The sequence below is a fragment of the Pan troglodytes genome, chromosome 2 (assembly GCF_028858775.2).
Source record: "Pan troglodytes isolate AG18354 chromosome 2, NHGRI_mPanTro3-v2.0_pri, whole genome shotgun sequence".
Taxonomy (NCBI): domain Eukaryota; kingdom Metazoa; phylum Chordata; class Mammalia; order Primates; family Hominidae; genus Pan; species Pan troglodytes.
In genome coordinates, this window is record NC_086015.1 from 146,318,053 (window position 1) to 146,328,682 (window position 10,630).

General features: G+C 51.7%; 1 protein-coding gene across 1 annotated transcript; it reads left to right on the forward strand.

Moving 5' to 3' along the window:
* The first annotated feature begins 8,212 nt into the window (after positions 1 to 8,212).
* On the forward strand, positions 8,213 to 10,397 carry CHST2 (carbohydrate sulfotransferase 2). Its single transcript, XM_516797.8, has one exon. It carries the CDS (start codon positions 8,233 to 8,235, stop codon positions 9,823 to 9,825), a length of 1,593 nt encoding a protein of 530 aa, XP_516797.2. The 5' UTR covers positions 8,213 to 8,232; the 3' UTR covers positions 9,826 to 10,397.
* Positions 10,398 to 10,630: the final 233 nt, after the last annotated feature.

Here is a 10,630-nt window from a genome sequence, read left to right on the forward strand (position 1 = left end):
TTTTTCTTGAGTCCCTAGGTCAGGCAAAGCTGTGAATCTCTTAAGTGATTTTACAATTTTCCTTCTTTTTTTTTTTTTTTTTTTTAAGACAGGGTCTCACTCTGTCACCCAGGCTGGAGTGCAGTGGTGAGATCTTGGCTCATTGCAACCTCTGCCTCCCACCTTAAGTGGTTCAAGCGATTCTCCCACTTCAGCCTCCCAAGTAGCTGGGGTTATAGGCATTACCACCATGCCTGGCTAACTTTTGTATTTTTTGGTAGAGACAGGGTTTCATCATGTTGGCCAGGCTGGTCTCGAGTTCCTGACCTCAAGTGATCTGCCTGCCTTAGCCTCCCAAAATGTTGGGATTACAGGTGTGAGCCAGCACACCCAGCTAATTTTCCTTTTTTACTATGATTACTGGGAAACTCAAAGCTGTTTTGTTGTTGCTGTTTGCCTCTAGCAAATGCAAAACCTTATGGAATGAATTGTTACACAGACCATACCCCTGGATTTATGTTATTTTCCTTTTTATCATTTTTTTTTTGGTTTTATTCTTTGTGAACTACCTCACATACCTACTATCTTAAAAAAAAAAAGATAGAGGGGGCTATAACTAAATAATAGTAAAAGAACCCAGAAAGTCTTTGGGACAGAAATCAAGAGATAATGATAATGATAATTAGATGTGTTTTTGGAAGTAAATCCAATGAGAAGAGTACACTCGTTATTGTAAAGGCAATCCTGGCTGTCAGGGGTCACAAGGGAGCAGCCCAGCCAGTGATGGTGACAATCAAGCCCAAGGAAAGATGTGAATGATGAGGCCACTGATGTTGATGTGGGGCAGAGACGGAGTTCCTTAGGATGATTGGCTCTCTAGAAACCAGAATTTAAAAGTGGGGATTCAAAGAGAAAGCCCCGTTGTAAGGACAGATGGAGAACAAGGCACAGGGACAAAAGCATGAATGAAACCAAATCTGTAATTAGGCAGTGAGCCAGCCTGTCAATTAGAGTTTTGTTTTGTTTTGTTTTGTTTTGAGATGGAGTCTTGCTCTGTCACCCAGGCTGGTATACAGTGGCACAATCTCAGCTCACTGCAACTTCTGCCTCCTGGGTTCAAGCGATTCTCCTGCCTCAGCCTCCCAAGTAACTGGGATTACAGGTGCATGCCACCACGTCTGGCTAATTTTGTGTATTTTTAGTAGAGAAGTGGTTTCACTGTGTTGGCCAGGCTGGTCTTGAACTCCTGACCTCAAGTGATCCACCTGCCTTGGCCTCCCAAAGTGCTGAGATTACAGGCATGAGCCACTGCACCCAGCCAGAAATTTTTGATTGTAAATAACAGAAATGGACGGTGAGTAACATAAGCAGGAGGCGAAAGGGATTTGGGGAAGCATTTGGGGTAGCTCACAGACTTTAAAGAAAGAACAAACAATAGTCTTAAAAAGGGTAGGGTCCCTTCTGAGAGATAATGAGCCATTGCTTTAGGGCTCTGCTGTTGGCCCGAGAGGGCAGCAACCATTTTCCTTCTTATGAATCTCTCTGCTAAAGATTCAGATTGCTTGGCACATGGTGGGAACTCAATACATATAGGATGACCGAATGAGTGACTGAGTGAATGAATGAATGCAACTTTCATGGAGAGAACATCTAATTGGTTGAGCTTGGGTCATGTACCTGCCCCTTGGGAGGAGGGGAGGAGTACTTTGGCTGAAGGTCCCACCAAATCCACGTACAATGGGGTGCATTGGTTCAGATACTGTTACCACAGAAAAGAATGGATGTGGGTCAGGCAGAACCCAATAGGATGCCTACCACAGGGAACAGAGCAATGGCTGGCGGACTAGAGAAGTCAGTGGTTATAGGTGTGGTGGCGGAACATCTCCTGGTCCAGCTAGCTAGCTCCTGTCCTCTAATATCTGGAAGGAAAAAACTGCAAGAAGAAGCCACAGGCTTTGTTACCAATCTTCCAGGCTGGGGTGAGACCCGGGAAGTAGACAGCTGGGCTAGGTCTCAAAGGTGGAGATGCAGAAAGGCTGAGGAGCTCCAAGTGGAGTCTGGGGAGGAGAGAGTGGTGCTCAAAGACAACACCAGAGTGACACATTTAGAAATTAGCTACATATGTTCTTAGAGAAGCAAACCTGTGTGCGCTTCTCCCATAACATCCATTTTGTGCTTCTTCTTTTTCTTATTTCCCCTTCCTGACCCCTGCCACCACCTCCTCCTTTTTTCTGAGACAGGGTCTTGCTGTATCACTCAGGCTGGAGTGCATTGGCACCTACATGGCTCGCTCCAGCCTTGAACTCATGGGCTGAATGAAGTGAGCCTCCCACCTCAGCCTTCGAGTACCTAGGACTACAGGCCTGTGCCACTATGCCCAGCTAATTTTTAATATTTTTTGTAGATATGGGGGTAAGGGGTAGTGGGAGGGTTTTGGGGGGCGGGTCTCTCTATGTTGCCCAGGCTGGTCTCAAACTCCTGGGCTCAATTGATCCTCCTACCTTGGTCTCCCGAAGTGCTGGGATTATAGGAGTGGGCCACTGTGCCCAATCTGTGCTTCTTAACAAATTGCTTTTTAAAGTCTATGTTAAGGAAACCCCTTCAGGTTTTGTAAACCAGGCATACCCCAATCAGGTAGACAGCATAATCGCATTCACTGGGCTAGACCTCATCCCCACTCAGGGCTTCTGCACTCGCAGTATCGTCTGCATGCAACTCTCATCCCTCAGTTTTCATCTGGCTGCATCCTCATTCTTTGCAAGGGTCACCTCCCCTTTGCAAACCTCACTTTCCCAATTTAAAAATAGCTGCTTCCAGTCACTCTCCATCACATTAATATTTTATTTCTTCTATAGTACTTACCATTCTCTAAAATAATCTTATTTGTTTAAATGTGTGTGCACTGAGTATCTCCCACTCTAGAGTGTAAACTTCATGAAGGTAGGGTCTAGGCCTGTCTGCTTCACTTTTGCATCTCACATAGCTAGACCAGCACCTGCTACATTATAGGTGCTTACTAAATATTTATTGTCATCCTTATATTTCTGGGATAAAGCCAAATTGGTTCTAGTTTATTGTCTGTTTTTCCCCACTTGAGTGGATTTGTTTTGCTTATATTTTATTTAAGAGTTTTATGTATAAATTAATCAGAGACAGTACCAAATTTCTTCTCTGAAATCCCTCTGTAGTTATTATCCCCTTTGAATGAGTTGGGGGAAATATTCCCTCTTGTTCTCGTCTCTGTTAGAGATAAGACTGAAACAATCTAGTTCTTGAAAGTTTGGTGGAACCTCCTTTAAATCCCTCTGGTAATAGTGTTGTTTCAATTTATAGGTACTGTTTTTCTTCTTTTTCTTTCTTTTCCTTCCTTTTATTTTATTTTGAGACAGAGTCTCATTCTGTTGCCCAGGCTGGAGTGCAGTGGCGCGATCTTGGCTCACTGCAACCTCCGCCTCCTGGGTTCAAGCAATTCTCCTGCCTCAACCTCCCGAGTAGCTGGGACTACAGGTGCGCACCACCACACCAGGCTAATTTTTGTATTTTTAGCAGAGATGGGGTTTCAGCCTGGTCTCAAACTCCTGACCTCGGGTGATCTGCCCAACTTGGCCTCCCAAAGTGCTGGGATTACAGGTGTGAGCCACCGTACCCAACCTCTTTTTCTTTTTGAGACTGGGTCTCACTCTGTTGCCCAGGTTGGAGTGCAGTGGCACCATTATGGCTTACTGCAGCCTTGACCTCCTGGGGTCAGAAAATTCTCCCATCTCAGTCTCCCGAGTTGCTGGGACTACAGGCATGCACTGCCACACTTGGCTAATTTTTTTGTAGTTTTTGTAGAGATGGGGTTTTGCCATGTTGCCCAGGTTGGTCTCAAGCTCCTAGGCTCAAGTGATATGCCCACCTCAGCCTCCCAAAGTGTTGGGATTACAGGCATGAGCCACCGTGCCCGGCCATAAGTAGTCTTGTATCTTTTTGAGATTGTTAAAGCAAGTTGTTTTTTCTTTCTGTTAGAACTTTATCATTTCATCTAAGTTTCTAAACTAAGTAGAGCGGTTACTCTTGGAGGTTTTTGGGCTGTGTAATGGGTTCATGCATATTCATTATATTAAAACATAGGACATTTAAAAGGGCCACTCTTGGACTAACAATGGCAGCATATCTTAAATCAAGGATTATGAGTAACCTGAATCTATAATCTCAAGTTCTATTGAAAATGCATATTTGTTCAAAATATGAGGGAGTGAATCTATCTTGGTGCCCAGGGGCAAACATTTTCCAAAGGTGAATCTTCTAGGATTCACACAGATAGGCCCAAAAGGGAACTGTTCAGGTAACCCAGCCTTGCATCTTTCCCCAGTTCAGACTCTGGAAGAAGGTCCTTGAAGATCTCTGGACATTTGTCCAGGATGAAGCAAAAGCCACAGCAAGTTTCTTTCACTCGCATCAGTGTGAAGAGACCACCAAACAGGCTTTGTGTGAGCAATAAAGCTTTTTAATCACCTGGGTGCAGGCGGGCTGAGTCCGAAAAGAGAGTCAGTGAAGGAAGATAGGCGTGGGGCCGTTTTATAGGATTTGGGTAGGTAAAGGAAAATTACAGTCAAAGGGGGTTGTTCTCTGGTGGGCAGGTGTGGTGCGGGGGGGGGGGGGGTCACAAGGTGCTCAGTGGGGGAGCTTTTTGAGCCAGGATGAGCCAGGAGAAGGAATTTCACAAGGTAATGTCATCAGTTAAGGCAAGGACCTGCCACTTTCACTTCTTTTGTAGTGGAATGTCATCAGTTAAGGCAAGGACCAGCCATCTGGATGTGTACATGCAGGTCACAGGGGATATGATGGCTTAGCTTTGGCTCAGAGGCCTGACAGTTTCCAATAGAACATAACAGGCAGCAGAGAAGACAGAGACTGAAGGAGCATCCTGGGGGAGATGGAATTGTGACAAACTAAACCAGTGAGCCGAAATTAAGGCTAGCCCTGTGGCATGACTGGCTCTTGTGTAAGTGACATTATTATGTGACATATTATATGTCTGGGTCATTACTATGCTAAAATAAGTAGATTAAAATGAAAGGAATTTCCAAACAAATGCGGGAAGGAAGGCATTATGAAGTTTTCAGATGTCATTAGCTATAACAAAGTTCAGAATTAATCATGACACCATGCAAAATGGGAAAATATTTGCAAGCAAGGAGAGGGTGGAGATGCCAGAACCCGTAAATTTATGCCAGCTGAGCACTGGGGGGGGCAACTGGCAAATGGATTTACTATTTTGCCAACACCAGTAAAGTGTTACAAAATTGCAAACGGAATTATTTCTATACAAACAATTGTTTTTAAAAAGGGTCCCTACATCGACTAATGCAATTCAGTTTTTTTCTGGGTAAGCACAAAGCCAGAAACTAAATGAAAAATATTAGAAATTATTTTTCTTGGAATCATGTTGAATATTAAAATTGAGATTTACTTTCCTCCCCAATTCCCTCTCTCTCCCATCAGTCTTTTCATGCACCAATGTCATTTTAGTTTTCGTGGTAAAAGAGGTGGTGAAAAAGGGGCAGGGGCATTTGAGAGAGTAGGCGAAGGGAGGCTGGGGATTCCAGAAAAGGAAAAGATGGGGAGTCGCTCAATTAAACTCTACCACCTTCGTCTGTTAACAGGGATTCTTGCCTGTCTCGACCCACTTCCAGAGGCAATGCCATATTATTTGAGAAAGCTGGATATAAAATTTGAGCTCTACTAGTGTCCTTGTCCCAATCCCCCTCCCCAGGAGAAAAAATAAGCTGAACTGTACTCGTGACATTATGGGTTTTTCTGGAAAACAAGGATAAATCAAGTTTTTTGAACATTTTTCTCCCCTGAAACTAAATCCGTAAGAGAGTTAAAAACCCATGGAAAGCGAGTTAAGTCGCTTTTCAAGTCTTTGTACTCAGGGGATTCTGTAAGACTCACGGAAGAATAATGGCGCAAACAGCAATATTTTAATGCTAGAACGCTCCTCTGAAAAGTCTGCCCGAAACGCTACAAAGATAATTGTGCAGTAACTTCTAAAAACTCTATTGGGACAGGAGGCAACAAAACTCCAGATCAGCGAGAGCTCTGTTTATCCGAGGGTGCTGAGCCTCAGGCCCCACAGAGATTCCCTTTTCGGCACTTGGAGGCCTGAACTCAGGTCTAACCTTCCGTGTGCGCGCTCTGATACTCAACCACGGTTCAGTCTCCGGAGGCTGTTACAACTGTCCCCATTCTACAGATGAAGTTGAGGCTACAGCTTAGTGTTCTTGGGGAGGGAGGGAGTTGGGGGGAGAGAGAGACGCTTTTCCTCATAACCTTAAACAAAAGTACTTAAAGCAACTGAAAAATGATTTTCTTTCAACAACGGTGTTTCCTTTGGGGTCAAGTTCTTTGATCTCATCTACAAAACCAAGAAGCGGGACAAGTATTTTTCTGCAAATTAGAACGGGGCGTTCCCCTCCCCCATCACCCCAATTCCAGAGGACGTCAATCACAGTGGACGCAGCACCGCGAGCGGAAATGCGGAGAGCATCTGCGTGGGGCACAATGAAACAAGAGCAGCCCCGGCCAGAGGTCCAGTAAAGCGGAAAGACGGCCCCGCCCGCACGCCCCTCCGGAAAACTGAAGCGTCTCCTCTGACCCCCAAGGTCAGAAAGATTTATTACTTCCTTCGAGAGGGCGCAGCCACAGACCCACTAGAGAGGGCGGGCAGGGTGTCGGAAGCCAGAGAACGGCGCTCCGCGTCCTCCCACCGCTCCAGGGCGCAGAGTTGTCCTCAGTGCCCGGAGAGGTTGGCAGTGTCGGCCCCGAGGGAAGCGTGGAGCGGACGGCCGACAGGGGATTTCTGCCCAAACTTCACCAACTCTTTCTGAGAGCAAAAACATGGGGCCGAGTCCGGCAGCTGCACGCAGAATCCAACTCTCTGGCAGCTCTCGGCACCGACGAGCTCCAAATCCAGCGTTCGCATCCCGGCGCTTTGCGCGCAGAGAGCTAAGCCTTCGGACCCGTGGACTGCAGCCCCCGCGCGTCGCGGTAAAGCGGGTCGCGTCTCCAGCCCCCAAGGCAGCGACGGTGGGAGCCGGCTCGGCGTTGGGGGCGGGGGCGGGGCCGGCGAAGGGGGAGGGCTGCGCGGCGGAGGGGAGGAGCCGCGGCGACAGACGGCGGCGCGCACCAACCGGGCGCCGGCTGGCAGGAGCCGCGCAGAGGCTGGTCCGAGCGCGTTGCGGGCGCCCGGCGTAAGGGGAGTCGGGTAGCAGCATCCTCCTGGGCGCCGCTTTCGCGCGGCGGCGGCGGCGGCGGCTGCGGCGGGGTCTTTCTTTGCTTAAATACCTCGTTGGCCAGAAGCGCTGGTACCGGGGGCGGGGCGGGTCGGGTCGGGCAGTGCTGCACACCTGGGTTTCCTTGGCTAGAGCTGTGTGTTCAGGGTCCTTTGGGCCAGTCGGAGGCTGCGGAGCGGCGGAGGTTGCCTGCGCTGTCCGCCCGGGCATCCTCCCGGTGATGGAAGCAGCCGCCGCCGCCGCTGCGGGGTCGCGCTGTGCCCCATCCACCGCTGCCAGAGAGGTGGGAAAATTCGCCGCACGGAGGCCGAAAGCGAGAGGGGCTGCGCCGCTATGCCGGGAGCTGAGTCCCATATAAGCCGCCCCCAGCCATCGCCCCCAGCCGGCTTCGTTCCCCTGAGCGAGGCAGGAAGCTGCGGTCCCGAGAGAGCGGAGGAGACGTCGCTGGAGCCGGGAGGCGCCGGGTTCGGCGGAGCGCGGAGCGGGGCTCTGGGCCGCGTGAAAGTTTTTCTTCCCGAGCCGCAGGGCGCCCGCTGCCCGGAAACTGCCCAGGGATAAGTCGGCCGACTCCCCAGACCCCTCGAAGGTGCGGGGACCCCCAGCGGAAGCGAGAGGGAGCGAAATCGAGGAACGAGTGACAGCCGGACAGTCCGCCGGGCGGTGATCCGGGGCCGCTCCCGGGCGCGCCCTCGGCTCCAGGTGAGCGGAGGAACCGGGCAGAACCGAGGGGGGCATTACTTAGGAGGAGGAGGCTGGGAGGGAGATTGGGGCGCATCCGCTCACTCCGCTTCCCCTCGCAGGTCCTTCCCGGAGCCGCTGCCATGGGAGAGCCAGCCTTGGGCGCTGGGGACCAGCCGCCGCGCCCGCCTCGGAGTCGCGGCCCGAGTCCCGGCGCCAGCAGCCAGCCCGCTGCGTCTCCTTCCCGGGCTGCAGGGCTGCCTCCGCCGCGCCGCCGGCCCGGATTGTGCCTGTGATGAGCCGCAGCCCGCAGCGAGCTCTGCCCCCGGGCGCGCTCCCTCGGCTGCTCCAGGCTGCGCCTGCAGCCGCGCCGCGTGCCCTGCTCCCGCAGTGGCCCCGGCGCCCAGGACGCCGCTGGCCCGCGTCCCCTCTCGGAATGAAGGTGTTCCGTAGGAAGGCGCTGGTGTTGTGCGCGGGCTATGCACTGCTGCTGGTGCTCACTATGCTCAACCTCCTGGACTACAAGTGGCACAAGGAGCCGCTGCAGCAGTGCAACCCCGACGGGCCGCTGGGTGCCGCAGCGGGGGCAGCCGGAGGCAGCTGGGGGCGCCCAGGGCCGCCTCCGGCCGGGCCGCCCCGTGCTCATGCCCGTTTGGACCTCCGCACTCCTTACCGCCCTCCCGCTGCCGCCGTCGGGGCGGCTCCTGCAGCCGCGGCAGGGATGGCGGGGGTTGCGGCCCCTCCAGGCAATGGCACTCGGGGCACCGGGGGCGTCGGGGACAAGCGGCAGCTGGTGTACGTGTTCACCACGTGGCGCTCTGGCTCGTCGTTCTTCGGCGAGCTATTCAACCAGAATCCCGAGGTGTTCTTTCTCTACGAGCCAGTGTGGCATGTATGGCAAAAACTGTATCCGGGGGACGCCGTTTCCCTGCAGGGGGCAGCGCGGGACATGCTGAGCGCTCTTTACCGCTGCGACCTCTCTGTCTTCCAGTTGTATAGCCCCGCGGGCAGCGGGGGGCGCAACCTCACCACGCTGGGCATCTTCGGCGCAGCCACCAACAAGGTGGTGTGCTCGTCACCACTCTGCCCCGCCTACCGCAAGGAGGTCGTGGGGTTGGTGGACGACCGCGTGTGCAAGAAGTGCCCGCCACAGCGCCTGGCGCGTTTCGAGGAGGAGTGCCGCAAGTACCGCACACTAGTCATAAAGGGTGTGCGCGTCTTCGACGTGGCGGTGTTGGCGCCACTGCTGCGAGACCCGGCCCTGGACCTCAAAGTCATCCACTTGGTGCGTGATCCCCGCGCGGTGGCGAGTTCACGGATCCGCTCGCGCCACGGTCTCATCCGTGAGAGCCTACAGGTGGTGCGCAGCCGAGACCCGCGAGCTCACCGCATGCCCTTCTTGGAGGCCGCGGGCCACAAGCTTGGCGCCAAGAAGGAGGGCGTGGGCGGCCCCGCAGACTACCACGCTCTGGGCGCTATGGAGGTCATCTGCAATAGTATGGCTAAGACGCTGCAGACAGCCCTGCAGCCCCCTGACTGGCTGCAGGGCCACTACCTGGTGGTGCGGTACGAGGACCTGGTGGGAGACCCCGTCAAGACACTACGGAGAGTGTACGATTTTGTGGGACTGTTGGTGAGCCCCGAAATGGAGCAGTTTGCCCTGAACATGACCAGTGGCTCGGGCTCCTCCTCCAAGCCTTTCGTGGTATCTGCACGCAATGCCACGCAGGCCGCCAATGCCTGGCGGACCGCCCTCACCTTCCAGCAGATCAAACAGGTGGAGGAGTTTTGCTACCAGCCCATGGCCGTCCTGGGCTATGAGCGGGTCAACAGCCCTGAGGAGGTCAAAGACCTCAGCAAGACCCTGCTTCGGAAGCCCCGTCTCTAAAAGGGGTTCCCAGGAGACCTGATTCCCTGTGGTGATACCTATAAAGAGGATCGTAGTGTGTTTAAATAGACACAGTCCAGACTCAAACGGAGGAAGCCCACATATTCTATTATAGATATATAAATAATCACACACACACTTGCTGTCAATGTTTTGAGTCAGTGCATTTCAAGGAACAGCCACAAAATACACACCCCTAAGAAAAGGCAAGACTTGAACGTTCTGACCAGGTGCCCCTCTTCTTCTCTCCTTTGCCTTCTCTTGTCCTCTTTCTCCTATTTCTTACCCTGTCCTCCACCTGCCTTCCATTTTGAAGTGGGATGTTAATGAAATCAAGTTCCAGTAACCCAAATCTTGTTTACAAAATATTCGTGGTATCTGTGAACATGTTAAGAGTAATTTGGATGTGGGGGTGGGGGTGGAGAAAGGGGAAGTGGTCCAGAAACAAAAAGCCCCATTGGGCATGATAAGCCGAGGAGGCATTCTTCATTCTTCTAAAGTAGACTTTTGTGTAAAAGCAAAGGTTACATGTGAGTATTAATAAAGAAGATAATAAATAATATTCTTTTTAATATTTGCCTCCATTACTTTGGATTCACCTGTGTTACTTGTCCTCAGCTTCAGATAGAATCTCCTTCCCCTCCCTCGTTTGCATTTTTCCAGTCTCTTTCCTGAAAGGCAGCTAAACTGGGTGGGAGCAATTTTTGCCTCCTTGGTAATAACCTGGGGGATGTTTTCTCACATGTAAATCTCAGCCTGTTAGGTGTCCAGGAGTGAAACACATCTTTGAATTCTAAAGGCAGAA

Excerpts from the sequence above, each read along its gene's own strand:
- CHST2 (XM_516797.8), top strand. The coding sequence starts at position 8,233 with ATGAGCCGCAGCCCGCAGCGAGCTCTGCCCCCGGGCGCGCTCCCTCGG.